The sequence below is a fragment of the Onychomys torridus genome, chromosome 5 (genome assembly GCF_903995425.1).
Source record: "Onychomys torridus chromosome 5, mOncTor1.1, whole genome shotgun sequence".
Lineage (NCBI taxonomy): Eukaryota > Metazoa > Chordata > Mammalia > Rodentia > Cricetidae > Onychomys > Onychomys torridus.
In genome coordinates this window covers 15,740,085-15,754,908 of record NC_050447.1, presented here as the reverse complement: position 1 = coordinate 15,754,908, position 14,824 = coordinate 15,740,085, and the positions used below count along the sequence as shown (strand labels likewise).

Sequence of the window (14,824 nt, the reverse complement as noted above, 5' to 3'; positions counted from 1 at the left end):
AATGACGATCGGTGGGCATGGCAGAATAAATGTTCTTGCGTTTTCCAGATCCTGTACAGATGGAGTTCAATAATATCGTTAAAGAGAAGAAACAAAAGCAAAGGAGAGTGAAAAAGGAGTCAGGAAAGTGGGGAAGAAAGGAGAGGAAGCAGGGATGGAAAAAAAAGAAAGAGAGATAGGCCCCGCCTCCCAGCCCGCCCCCAGACGAGGCCCCGCCCTCGACCGCAGGCTGCAGCGCCGCCTCCGGCCGCCAGGAGCCGCCACGCGCGGCAGCCTGCACCCGGCGCGCTCCGCGGCCCCTCTCTCCCGCCGGTGCGCCGGCCTCTCGCCCTCCCGCCACGGCTCCCGCGCTTCGGCCGCGTCTCGCGCGTGGTCTTCTCGTGAGGGGCCTCGCGCCGCTGGGCGCGTGCCGTCCCCCTGCCTCGCGGCGCGGGGTCTCGCGGGCCCCGCTCCCGCCCTCCGCTCGCCTGGCCCGGACCGGAAGCGGCGCCGCACGGCCTGGGCCTGGCGCGGGGGGCGGGCTCTGGGGCCCGGTCGGACATGGGCAAGAAGCACAAGAAGCACAAGTCGGACCGCCACTTCTACGAGGGTGAGGAGCGACCGGCCTGCCCGCTGAGCCGCGCCGCCCTGCCCGCAAGGCCCCGACCCGCAGACATCCCCCGGCGGGGCGGCGTTCGACCCGGGCCTGCCGGCCCCGGCGGGTGTTCGTGGGGCGCTGGGAGGTGGGGCGCCCGCCCTCGGTCTGCCCCCCGTCAGCCCGCGCCCTGCTGTTGTTTCAGAGTACGTGGAGAAGCCCCTGAAGCTGGTCCTCAAAGTGGGTGGGAGCGAAGTCACTGAGCTCTCCACGGGCAGCTCCGGGCACGACTCGAGCCTCTTCGAAGACAGAAGCGACCATGACAAACACAAGGACAGGAAACGGAAAAAGAGGAAGAAAGGAGAGAAACAGGCTCCGGGGGAAGAGAAGGGGAGGAAACGGAGAAGAGTCAAGGTAAAGGTGGCTTCGTTGCTTAATGCCCCGTCCACAGCTCCCAGCCTCCCCGTCCTCGGTCCAGAGGGGACAGCAGGGCGCCTGGGGATTCTGGCTTTGTGGAGAAGTAAGGCAGGCTAGAACCTGAATCGCCTGGGAGCTCAGCAAGTCTTGTCTTAATGACACTCTTGAGCACGGTGCTGTCGCCACACATCACGCAAGCAGCTGAGCCCCGGTCTTGAGGAGATGCTTCAAAGGATGCTTTTATAATTATTTTGGAAGGATAAGAAGTCATTCCCCGGAAAGCCTTGGAGGTTTGGCTCACCTAGCCGTCTTTCAGAAGTGAATGGGATCCACGGGTGTTCAGAGTTGTTCTGAAATAAGTATTTTAATACCAAATTGAGCTGCGACGATATGGCACGTGCCTGTAATCCTAGCCCTCAGGAGACTGAGGCCTGTGCTGCTTAATGTAACTGTCTCCAAATAATAAAACTTTTTAAAAAAATCAAGTTTGAATCTGTTGAAGGGAATGATTAGAAGCCTGAAATACCTATAAACCAGGAGTAAAAACAAACAACCATTTTCACTTAATAAGAATTAGTAGCTGATGTCTTGATTTACAAAGTAGGCTGAATAGTAAGAACTTCCTTCGCAAAGGTGAGCCCCCCCCCCCCCCAATCTGGAATTGTCCTAGAATGCTACACAAAAAGTTTTAGCTGCCTCTAAGTGGCTAACTAAAATTGATTGGCGTATCTTGAAAGTGATGCTTTCGTGGTTTGGTTCTAGAATTCTTTTGCTGTGTACAGCCAAAGTGCCCTATTCCCTGTCAGTAAACACATTGGTGAGTAACCAAGCCTTAGAGATTGGCTCTTGAAGATGTCTTAGATTATACAGGGGAAGAAAATGCCTAAAATGGATTATCTTTCTGACCAGGTTTTTATTGCCTTTAGGTAGACTATGACAGTAGTCACGGTCTTCAGTCAGACTGACATTTTCTTTTCCTAAATGACAAAAACCACAGAAGCATAGTCTTTTTGTTTTAACTGAGAGCTTTGGAAGTGAACATGTTGTAGATTGTTTTACCTGTGAGCCCAACAAGTCCTGTCTTGACTATATTCTTGGGCACTTGGGCATCAGGCAAGCAGCTGGCCTAGAACTCAGAATAGTGTGATCATTCTGTTTTCATCCTCCCTATTGCTAGGGTTGTGGATGCCTGCCACCACCCCTGGTTAGAAACCTAAGAAGAAGGATGTACAGGTAGAATTTGGTAAGCCTTCCACATTTAGAAATGTTTGCCCTCGGATAGAATTCTCATTCGGATTCAGAGTTTGAGTCAATATAGAAATTTAAATTGAAAAGCATTTTCTCTCAGAATTTTAAAGTGTGTGTGTGTGTGTGTGTGTGTGTGTGTGTGTGTGTGTGGCATGCAGGTACATGTGGAGCCCAGAAGAGGATGTCACACCCCTTGGAGCTGGAGTCCTAGGCCATTGTGAACTGTGCAATACAGGAACCAAACTTGGGTCCTCTGAGGGACGGGGGCTCTTCGTTGTTGAGCACCTTTCCATTCCCCTTCTCTCAGGATCTTAAAAGCATTTTAAATTAAACAGATTTCAGATATTTTCTGGCTGTTGTTCAGAAGTTGGTCTGCTGCATTCTAATTGGTAGTTCTTAGTTTTTGACCAGTATTTGCTTTCGTGGGATTTTTGGGACTGACCCCCTTTGTTGTGATTGTTCTAACATTTCACAATGGATACTTGTACCTTCAATTCTGGGGCATTTGCTAAAGTATTGTGGTCACTTTCTTCCCTCCATTTCCTCTTCCTTTAGAACCTCTGCCTTGTAGATGTTGGACTCCTAGATTGAAACACTCATTTGCCTATTTTTTCTCTTTGGTTTTTTTTTTTTGGTTTTTTTTGAAACAGGGTTTATCTGTGTACTTTTGGTGCCTATCCTAAATCTCACGCTGTAGACCAGGCTGGCCTCGAACTCAGAGATCTGCCCAGCTCTGCCTCCCAAATACTAGGATTAAAGGTGTGTGCCAACCACTGCCTGACTAGTTTTTTGGTGTTCTTTAAGGAAGAACTCAACTTTATCTTCTGAGCCTGAGAATGTGCATATAAAAGTTTCCAGTTTACCTGGGTATTTCTGGTATAGGGGGTCACTGATACAAAGCTTTCTGTCTATTCTCAGGCTCTACTTTGTACCATCAGTAACTCTGGGGACCCTGACTAGCCACCTCTGTTTTAACAAGGCCTTCAGATGATTCTGATATACATGTCAGCTTAAGAACCATAATAGGAAGCCAGGCCTGGGAGCACACACCTTTAATCCCAGCACTTGGGATGCAGAGGAAGGCAGACTCTTGTTCAAGGCCAGCCTGTTCTGCATAGTGAGTTCCATGACAGCCAGAACTACACACAGAAACCCTGTTTTGAAAAACCAAAAAAGAAAACAAAAAAAACGTTTTATGTATTTCTCTATATATCATGTTGTGAAGTTTCTCTAGACTATATATGGAGAGCGGAGTAGCTGAGAATGGGGTGAAAGCTTCTGCAAGCTTCGTAAGGTCATTGTAATCACTCTCCTAATTGTACCTACTCAATTAGCTGGAACACAGTGGTTCTCAACCTGAGGGTCACAACCCCTTTGGGTCAACTGACCTTTTCACAGGTCACTTAAGACCACTGGAAAACAGATATTTGAGTTATGATTCATAATAGTAGCAAAATTACATTATGAAGTAGCATGAAAATAATAGTTATGGGTCACCACACCATGAGACACTGTAATAAAGAGTCACAGAATTAGGAAGGTTGAGAACCAGTGATTGAAAGGTATTAGAGTCTTATTTCTCTACATTTTTATTAAAACTTTTTCAGACATTTAAGTTTTTCCCATCAGAGAGACTATCTTCTAAGTTTTTATTTTATTTTTTAATGTGGGTGAGTGTTTTGTCTGTATATGTCTGTGTACCACGGCATACCTGCTGCCCATTAGAGGTAGAAGGCATTGGATCTCCTGGACCTGGAGTTGTGAGCCACCCTGTGAATCAAAGCCAGGTCCTCTGGAATTAGTCAGTCCTTAACTGCTAAGGTATCTTCCTAGCCCTGTCTTCTAGTTTTTAAGTTTATAATTCCTGAATCTTAGGGAGCCTGAGCTAGTTTTCACATCCCTTCTGTGAATTTCCTGTGGTGTCCTTTTTCTTTTGGTTCTTATTCTCTTTCTATGATTTTGTAAGTGTTTTATATCTATTCTTATTCTCCCTTTTATGATTTTTTTAATGTTTTAAGTACTTCACCCCAGTTTATGGCTAGATGTTTTAGCTTGGATTAATTATTGGCTTTATTGAAGCACTAAAATTTATAAGTTAAATTTCAAATTTAAGAGCACTTGTTCTTCTAAGAGACCTGAGTTCTGTTCCTAGTACCCATATCAGGTAGCTCACAACCACCTGTAACTCCAGTTCCAGAATGTCTGATTCCCTCATCTGCCCTCCATGGGCACTGTATGCATGTGATGTACATATACATATATACCCAGGCATACATGTATACATAAAATAAATAAGTCTTTATGTCAAATTTATCAAATTTGTCCTTTAAGGAATCAATCTTTTTGTGTTTCACTTAAGGAAAAATTTCCCTACTCTTGGGCCTTCAAGAACCATTTATGTGACATTCTGAAGGTTTGCTTTGTACAGTTAAGTCTTTGGAGTTGGCTGTGTAGGTTGTTGTCTGGATTTAGAGTCCATTCTGTTCTGCTTGTCTGTCTCTCTCTGCGTCCACATTTCTTTACAGTCAGGCTGTACAAATGCTTAGTGCTGTGAAGGCTTGCTATCTTTGGTAGCCTTTGTTTCCTTGCTTGTGTGGTTGCTGGTGGTACTGGGAATCGAACCTAACCAAGCCCTCTCAGCTGGTAGGCAAGTGCTTTACCAGGGATCTACATCCTTGGTTCCTCATGATCTTACTATGACCTTTTCAAAACTGTTCTGCTTTCAATCATTCACTCTTTAAGAAAAAGTATATAATTGGTTTGCAGATTTAATGAAAAACTCTGATTTACAGTTTGAGTGGCATTACATTGAATTTGAAGACTTTGAATAGAACTGACTTCATGGACATGGTGTATCTCCTTTAGTCAAGTCTTCTGTTTATTGGGTCACTAATGTTTCATGATTTTTCCCAGAAGGTTATGGGAGTCTTTTAGGTTTGCTCTGACATATTATTACATTGTGTGTGTGAATAGTATTATTTTTCAGTTATTTCTGGCATAGAGAAATGCAGTTCTTTTCTTGATGAACATGTTCTCTTTCTCCAGTAGATGGCAGCAAAATACACTAAGATTTCTTACTTTAGAATTTATTCTTTTCAATAGTACCTTTTTCCCTTCAAAACTAAAATGATATGTACTTGTAAAGATGTTGATTATGAAATATTTCTAAATTTGTTTCCTTTGTTGTCTTTAGGAGGATAAAAAGAAACGAGATCGAGACCGTGTGGAAAGTGAGGCAGAAAAAGATCTCCAGTACCATGCCCCTTTGAGAGTAGACTCTCCTCCCGAGAAGCCTCTCACAAGCTCTCTAGCCAGACAAGAAGGTTGGAGTTACTCTGAGCTGTCTGTCCTGAGTGAGGAGGGAAAGGGGCTGAGCATTACTTCTGAGTCAGAACTAACAGCCTTGTCCAGTTATTCTAAGTCCTCTATGTCTCTTGCTGCATAAGCGCTCCGAGTTAGCCTCAGTGTTGACTTGGTATTCTCAGCCTTTAATACTTTTTGTGAGAAATGGAATTCCTGTGTGAGATGTTTGAAACATAGATAGAAAACCAAAGTGCTAGAGTATGCCTTTTTAACACGCATTTCCTGTTTGCTTTAGAAGTAGAACAGACACCCCTTCAGGAAGCTTTGAATCAACTCATGAGACAATTGCAGAGGTAAATGTTTTCCAGCTTTCTTTAAGATGGTAATTCAAAGGGTAAACAGAGAGATCCAAACCATGTCTTTGTTTTGGTTATCTAAAGTCATTGTATGGCCTAAACCCAAGCTTATTGGATTTTAAAGTAGACAGTAAGTACCCTGTCTGGCAACAGTAGTCCCAAGAGGGTGACACATACTCCACTTGGATTGTTTTAATTGGCAGCTAACTGTAAGGGTGTTTGGAAATGTCTAGTTCTCCTTTCTAAATTAGTTTCTCGTGTTAAAACTTGAAACTAGGAATAACAATACAGATACACCCCCACCCCCACTAGTAGTGCAGGACAGTCTTTTCTGTGTGTGTGTGCGGCACCTAGGCCCCGTGTTCAGCAATTATTAAGTCTGAAAGATAAAATGAAGTACTGTAAGTTCTAGGCCCCTTATTGAGTATGTTGTTTTAGAGACAGGCTGTCAGAATCTGAGGCTAACCTGGAATTCACCATCCTCCTGCCTCAACCTCCTGAATGCTGGGATTGTAGGTGTATGCCACCATGCCTGGCTTTATGTTCCTTTTAAGTGTAGTGATTGTTGTCTAAAATATTCTGCTAGGTAGAATAAACCAATTTAAGTTCATAAAAGAGCTCAGCTGTAACTAAAATTGTTATTTTGATGCGTCGTTTACTCTAAATTTGAATCCCAGCTCAAAGATACTTATATTACTCAAGAAGATTGACAGCTGTGGACTTGCATTCTGATGGGGAACTTCTCTCCTAGCTGTATTACCTGTGACCTGCAGAACACATCCTTTTTTAGCCAAAGTCTGATACAGTCTGTAGTTCCAACATCTGTCTGGCTTGTCAGTGAAAATCAGCAGTCACTACCCTCTTTGGGTTTTTTGAGACAAGTAGCTCTGGCTGTCCTGGAACTTCCTTTGTAGATCAGGTTGGCCTGGAACTCACAGAGATCTGCCTACCTCTGCATCCCAAGTGCTGGGATTAAACGCAAGGGCTACTGTATCAGGCTTTGGCTAGCCTCTTTCTAGGTGTTGGACTAGCTAAGAAAATGCTATCTCTAATCTTTGCATTTGAGTAAGTCATCTGCTTGTCAGTCCAGCAGAGAAGAGTCAAGTATTGCTGTTGTATCCCAGTTGGGTGCTGTGACTATAAAGTGTTTCGCTTTTTGTAACAAAAGAGCAGAATATTTGCCAATAATATCACCCTAGAAAATAAAGTCTACTTCAGGAAATATTTAAAGTCAGAGAAGAAACTGACATTGATCAGAACATTTTGAGGATTAGAACCCAGAACCACATTCTGGGACTAGCCTTAGTTATTGGATGATTCTTCATCCTTAAGGCTCAGAACTAAACCTGATTTTTTAAAAATGTATTTGATCAATTCTGGTGGTGCCATTTTTGGTTAGAAAACAAGGTGGTCTCTGTATTAAAATGATTGATGATAGGGAGTACAGATAATTTGTCCTGAAAGGTAAGAGGTCAGCCATCAGTGAAGCTTGTTATCCATAGTAATCCCATGGACTGTTTGGACTTCTGTGTGAGTTCCACAGTGGGCATTTTTGCTATTTGGCATTATCTTTTAGTTTTGCTGCTTAGCTATTAGAGGCACTCTTAAATAGACTGAATTCAGGTTCCAAATCTTTCATTAGATTTATAGCCCATACATATTATTCTTTTCTCTCTTTGATTTTTCAAGACAAGGTTTCTCTGTGTAACCCAGGCTGTCCTGGAACTCTGCCTGTAGGCCAGGCTGGCCTCGAACTCAGAGATCCTCCTGCCTCTGCTGTGCTGAGATTAAAGGCTTGTGCCACCACTGCCCAGCTACAAATTATTCTTACTCCTTAGTTTCTGTCATCATCTAAGTGTGAAAAACCACCAGTTTGATATGCCAGTTCTGTCAGTGGGCCTGGCAAGATAATAAACAGGTTCTTAAAATTATTACTGTAACTTACTATGTTTTAATCACTTACTATGGCTATTATTTGAAGTTAAAAAAAAATCCGATATGCCAGGTTTGCAGGGTGAGTAATAGTCAATTTAATGACCTAATCTTATAAAGAAGGGCTTAAATTTTTTCCACTTGTAACCTCTTTTCACCCAAGAAATTTTTATGTAGTCTCAAATGTATAGGAACATAAGGTAGGTAAATGGGTCAAACATGCAAGCATAAAAATCCATGGAATTTATTTTTTTATTTTTTTGAGATAGGGTCTTACACAGCCATAACTGTCCTGGAACTCACTATATAGATCAGGCTGGCCTGGAACTCAAAGAAATCCTCCTGCCTCTGCCTCTGCCTTCAACCATGTTGGTCTTGGGGATTGAACTCAGATGTTCAGTATCTAATCAAGAAACAGTACCCCTCCTTCCATTGTATTTATACAGCACTCATAGGCCTTGCTCTGTGAGGAGATGCTCTGGGACAAGAGGCTTTTTAGAGTCCCTGAAGGCACTGTGCGCCCATGTCACTATCACTCTTTTCACTAGGTTAGGATGTCCTCCTCCATTTGCCTCTCATGCTGTGTGCTCTGACCTCTTCGAGCCTGAGCATCTGCAGCTGGATAAAACAGGCAGGCTAGGACCTCTAGGCTATGGCTCCAAGTCACCACAGGCTGACAGCACAGGAGGGTCACACAGAATGCCTCCAGTCCCTTTCTGGAGGGGATGACAGACCAACCAAAGAGATGCTGCAGCAGAGTGAACCCAAGCAGGCTGTCCTCATGCCCAGTCCCAACCTTCCCCATATCCCATCAGTTCCCTCCACAATCCAATAGGAACTTTTTAAAAAGATTTTTATTTATTGTATATATAATGTTCTGCCTGCATGCCAGAAGAGGGCACCAGATCCCATTACAGATGGTTGTGAGTCATGGGGTTGCTGGGAATTGAACTTGGACCTCTGGAAGAGTAGCCAGTGCTCTTAACCTATGAGTCATCTCTCGAGCCCACCAATAGGAACTTTTTAAATGTCTTTTAGAAGGGATGCTCTACGTGTATGTAATAGAAATGTTAATTAGTTGATTGGGAAAGTATTCTTTTATGGAGCAGGAATGCAAACCTATTAGGTACAGAACCAAAAAGAAAGGTTGCGGGTATGTATTCATAGTTAAACCAGGCTGAATCACTGGACAGTTAATCTAGATTACTCATAGAAGCTACTGATAATTAGATGGCTTCTCTAAAAGAGAGGTTCTGTTCCTTAAGAGTACTGTTGTTAGCCAGGTGGTGATGGTACTCACTCTTAATCCCAGTACTTGGGAGGCAGAGGCAGGTAGACCTCTGAGTTCAAGGCTAGCCTGGTCTACAGAGTGAGTTCCAGGACAGCCAGGGCTGCACTGTGAGATTTGGGGTAGGGGGTTGGAGGATGTCACTCTTTAAAGTATTTGACCCTTATTAAGTTAGTTGGCCTTGAAAATCATTTCTTCAGTTTTTAATAAAAAGCATGTATAAATTTTTTCTGTACATGAGAGTTTATTATTCTGACTTTGGTTCTGTAATAGTAGGTTATGGTAGACATAATATAACGTTACCTTTTATGTGTGTACATAGGAAAGACCCAAGTGCTTTCTTTTCGTTTCCTGTGACGGATTTTATTGCTCCTGGCTACTCCATGATAATTAAACACCCAATGGATTTTAGTACAATGAAAGAAAAGATCAAGAATAATGACTACCAATCCATAGAAGAACTAAAGGTAATTGTAATTAGTAATTGCATTTTGTTTTATGATAGGATCTTGTTTAGCCCAGCCTGACCTTGAACTGATCCTCCTGCCTGCACTTACCAAGGACTAGAATTATAAATAGGTGCCACCAGATGTGGTTCATTAGCTATTTATTAGAGAAGTAGACTAAAGTATAATGCATTTGAATGGAGAGTCAAACTCTTGGATCCTGTATAAAATTAGAAAATTGTGTTAAAAATCTGCAAATATGTGTTAGATTCCCAAGATCACCATGATGGAGGAGAGAACATACTCCACAAAGTTATCTACATGTGCTGTAGTGGGTGATGACGTGTGTGTGTGTGTGTGTGTGTGTGTGTGTGTGTGTGTGTGTGTGTGTGTAAATACACGCAAAATAGGTAAATGTGATCTTTTAAAATGTATTTAGTTGCCAGGCATGGTGGTACACCCTTTAATCCCAGTACTAGGGAGGCAGAGGCAAATGGATCTCTGACTTTAAGGCCTGCCTGCCTACATAATGAGTTCCAGGACAGCAGGGCTATGTAGAGACTCTGCCTCAAAAATAAGTATTATTTCGGGGTGGGGGAGAAATGGCTTAGTAATCTTCAAATCTGTGCCACCAAGAAGACTAAGCAGATGAAGACACTTGCTACACAGGCCTGGTGACCTGAAGCCAGTCTCGGGAACACACAGAAAGATAGGAGAGAACTAAGATCATAAACCTGTCTTCTCAACTCCAGTGCACATACACATGGATCATGCAAATACACAATTATTTCAAAATCTGATATTTAGTCTTTTTTGTTTGTTTTTGTTTTCCAAGACAGGTTTCTCTATGTAGCCCTGGCTGTCCTGAAACTCACTCTATAGACCAGACTGACCTTGAACTCAACAGAATCCACTTGCCTCTGCCTCCTGAGTGCTGCCCCATTGCCATCACCCAGCCATCTGATATTTAGCTTCATTTTAAATTAATTTTTAAATTTTTAACTTCATTTTAAAATAATTTTACTTATTTTGAATGTCCAAAGACTGTATTTTTCTACTTTAGAAACTCTTGGGTTGGCAAAGTGGATCAATGGGTACTTGCACACAGATCTTGATTGCTAAGGTCCCATAAGGGATCAGGAGAGGACCTACCCCCTAGAGTTGTCCTGACTGTCAAACATGCACACATAAACACATTATTTTATTAATAAATTAAAATATCCAAGGAAAGTTTAATTGTATTTTCCAGTTTGATGAAAGTAAATTGTTCCCTGAGTTTACTCTGGCTGTTAATAAATTCTCAACTTTTGAAGAGAAGAGGGCTGAGAGTGCATGGCTTAAAAGTAGAGGAGAGCTCTTACCTCGAATACATAAGGCCCTGGATGTGATCCCCAATGTGCAGGAGGAAGAAAGAATAAAAATGACATATAAAGAATCTAGGGAGGTTGGGTAGAAGGTTCAGTGGCTACAACACTTGCTGTACAAGCATGAGGACTTGGACATTAAATCACTAACACCTACATAAAGCAGGTAACTGTTTACCTCAGCACTTTGTGGGAGGGGGCTGTGTGGAAAGGGCTTGTTGGCCAGCTACTCTATTTGAAATATTGAGCTCCCAGTTTAGTGGGAGAGCCTGTCTCAAAAACTAAGGTGAGAGGGAAAGACACTGACATCTACCTAATGACCCCCACACATAGAACCCCCCCCCCAACAATCTAGAAGCCACCAGGACAGTATGTGTGTTTCTTGTTTTAATGTTTTTTCCTCTTCAAATAATCTGAGTATATGTTCATTTCAGAGATGTGCTTTCATGTTAATCGTGTAAATTAACCTTATGTGATTAAAGTTTGCATTAGACCACACACACACTTAACCTGGCTTCAGTTATTTACCTTATTTTTTGTGCAGGGGGTCCCACATAGTAGTGTTCAACCAACAAAAGATGGACACTAATCAATTGCAAAAGGAAATGAAACAGTAAACAGCTTTATTTAGTCCTTTTCTCTTTTAATTCACATGTTAATCAACTAAAATTTATGCAGACTACCAGCATACGATTTTCTTCAGTTTTAGTTTGAACATATAGGTAATAATGGACTTAGTTGGAAAACTTGGATTCACTATCTTACCTAAATAGACATTTTTTTTCTGATATATTTTCTTTTTCCATTTTTTTTTTTCTTAAATAGTGTTCTGCCTGCATGTGTGTCTACAGGTTAGAAGAGGGCGCCAGGTCTCACTACAGATGGTTGTGAGCCACCATGTGGTTGCTGGGAATTGAACTTAGGACCTTTGGAAGTCAGTGTTCTTAATCGCTGAGCCATCTCTCCAAACCCAACATATTTTGATCTACTGAAAATTTGGAAGTTTATTTCAGACTTTATTACTCAGTAGAAAAGAGTTTTACGGTTGTGGGTTGGTTTGTTGTTGGTCTTCCTCTTGTGATCACAGGAGAGAGCAGAAGTTTGTCCCCTTAGTATGTTTTAAGTAAATTTCAAAACTTTTTAGCACTTAAATGGGGCATTTTAGCCTTCTGGAGTTTTCCAGAGGAAGAAAGGTGTGCAAAAAGATTCAGCTTTTTGAGTGGCCAAGTGCCATCACACAAAGTACAGTAATGCCAGCTTACCACATGACAGCTAAAATTTAAGGAATCTGAAAGTTACCTTGGGCTGGAAATGTAGCTGGTTCCTAGTTTTAAGCCCCAACACCACAAAGAAAATAAAAAGTACTTTAACAGACAAGACCTAGAATCAGTAAAGTGATCTGCTGCCAATTCATAAACTCCTCACTCTCTTGTCCAATCAGCCAACTGCTGTTTCCTGAGGGAACATAGAGTCTAATGTCTCACTCACTGCACCCTAGTTCACCTCAGATTCTGGGAGGTCCAGAGTTTAGGAAAGTCCTTGACAAGAACTAAGTATTCACATATACTTGATTCAATTTTAACTTGATAGCAAACTTACTGTGGACTTGGAATCTACTTATAAATTCTTAAAAGAACTTAGTCCATCTGCCTGTTTTTATTTTGTTGAAGTGTTCTAAACTGTCATCACTATAACAGTGGGATCTGAGTGGTTTGGGTTGGGATTTGGAGGTTTGTGGGGCATTTCTTTCCATTTAATAGTAGGGCAGTGGCATGATCATACATGATTACAGGTGTGAAAATGTCTCACCAGGAAAAAGTGCAGGGCTCACGCTTCAGCACACACACATCTTTGAAACGTAATGTAAGCCCCAGGACAGTTCTGATAATTTTAGCTACTCCAGTTACATGTTGTAACTCCTTGAAGTTGTATGGTTTATTTCACATTGACAGGATTTTATAATATCTGGAAATTATGTTTAATTTATGGAAGTGTCTATAAACACTTTTAACGTAGTGTAAATATTTCAACGTTTTTACTCAGTTTATTTGCATTTGATAGAAAAAGTTATAATTTAGCTCTGGTCCCAGTTTTTAATTAAAATTTGAAATGAAATATTTAACTCATAAGTACAAACTTAAAATTTGTCTTAAAAACTGAGGGTAATATTTGTAATTATATGAACTACCCAGCTTGGATTATTAAATTTAAGATAAAAATATTTTCTCCAAAATTTTTGTGTTTTTTTGCCTGTACTGAAAAAACTTTTAAGTTTATATTCTAGATTGAAAGTTAATACACAGATACTAAAATGCTTAAGAATTTATAAACAAATTAACATGTACCTATTTTATTAGTCTTAAATTGTTGTAGTTGTTATTTAATAAATGGTGACAGAAAATGATGTCTTATTTTGTTTTTCAAATTTTTACAGGGCCTATATGATTTTAGATAAAGAATTAAGAGTTTGATTCTAATGCATTTTTCCTCTTGATATTCTCTTTGTAGGATAACTTCAAGCTAATGTGTACTAATGCAATGATTTACAACAAGCCAGAGACCATTTATTATAAAGCTGCAAAGAAGTTATTGCACTCAGGGATGAAAATTCTTAGTCAGGTAAAGAAATTCTCTCACAAATTAATGACTACTATAAAATCTATATCTTTGCTAAATGATACTTTCCTCATTGGCAAATCATATTAAAGTAGTGAGAACTTAGGAGAAAATTTCTATCAAGAAAAGATAGGAACTGTCAAATGTGAATGGACTAGACATTGTTAATGTAATTCTTGACTGTATATATTTTATTTTAAACAAAAAAAGGGGAAATGTGGTTGATATATTGTACACCTCAATAAACTTATCTGGGGTTTAGATAGCCACTATATTAAACATAGGTTTAGGCAGTGAGAACACACACCTTCAATCCTAGCATTCAGGAGGCAGAGATCTGTCAGGATCTCTGTGAGTTCAAAGCCACACTGGAAACAGCCAGGCATGGTGACTCACGCCTTTAATCCCAGAAGTGATGGCAGGAAACAGAAAGGTATATAAGGTGTGAGGACCAGGAACTAGTTTCTTTTTAAGCTTTTAGGCTTTTAGCAGCAGTTCAGCTGAGATCCATTCGGATGAGGACACAGAGGCTTCCGGTTTGAGGAAACAAGATCAGCTGAGGAATTGGCGAGGTGAGGTTAGCTGTGACTTATTCTGCTTTTCTGATCTTTCAGAATTTGCCCCACACACACACACACACACAAAAGAAAAGATAGGAAGATGCTCACATTTCTTTTTATTTTTTTGTTGATTTTGTTTTTTTGAGATAGAGTTTCTCTGTGTGGCCCTGGCTGGGATTAAAGATGTGCGCTACCACCGCCTGGCCAGTCTTTTTTTTTTTTTTTCAAAAGTTATACTGTTAGGTGTGCACACATGTACCTGTTCACCTGCATGCCACAGCATGTATGTGGAAGTCGGAGAACAGCTTGTAGGGAGGCAAAGGGTCCTGAATATTTAAACTCAGATTGTCAAACTTGGTGGCAAGTGTCTAACCTTCTGAGCTATTTCATAAGCCTTTTTGTTTTTAAGACAAGATTTTTCTGTAGCCAAGGCTAGCCCTGAATGGACCATTTAGCCAAGGATGATAGTCCCCTTACCTCCACCTCCTAAGTACTGAAATATAGGCATATGCTACCACTCCCAGTTTTATTCAGTACTGCAACTCAAACCTGGGGCTTTGTGCATGTGTAGGCAAACACTATCAACTGAGCTACTCCACAGCCCTTTCTTGTAATCATTTCCCTAAAGGGCTCTTGATAGACTTTTGCAGTGGGAGAAACAGTGGCCTGAATTTCAGAATAACATTGGATGAAGTATGAGGCCTTTTAGGAGAAAAGTGC

General features: G+C 41.3%; 1 protein-coding gene across 2 annotated transcripts in view; it reads left to right on the top strand.

Annotated features, from left to right (window-relative positions):
• Positions 1-258: 258 nt before the first annotated feature.
• The window catches only part of Brd7 (bromodomain containing 7), a 37,458-nt gene continuing 22,892 nt past the window's right edge, over positions 259-14,824 (top strand). Inside the window, exons 1-6 of one of the 2 annotated variants that reach the window (XM_036188088.1) lie at positions 259-589; positions 780-988; positions 5,433-5,562; positions 5,838-5,895; positions 9,441-9,585; positions 13,437-13,547. In XM_036188088.1, the coding sequence (XP_036043981.1) occupies positions 541-589; positions 780-988; positions 5,433-5,562; positions 5,838-5,895; positions 9,441-9,585; positions 13,437-13,547 (702 nt within the window). In that variant the 5' untranslated portion in view covers positions 259-540. The remainder of the gene's footprint in view (positions 590-779; positions 989-5,432; positions 5,563-5,837; positions 5,896-9,440; positions 9,586-13,436; positions 13,548-14,824) is intronic. The other variant, XM_036188087.1, reaches the window with a different exon arrangement.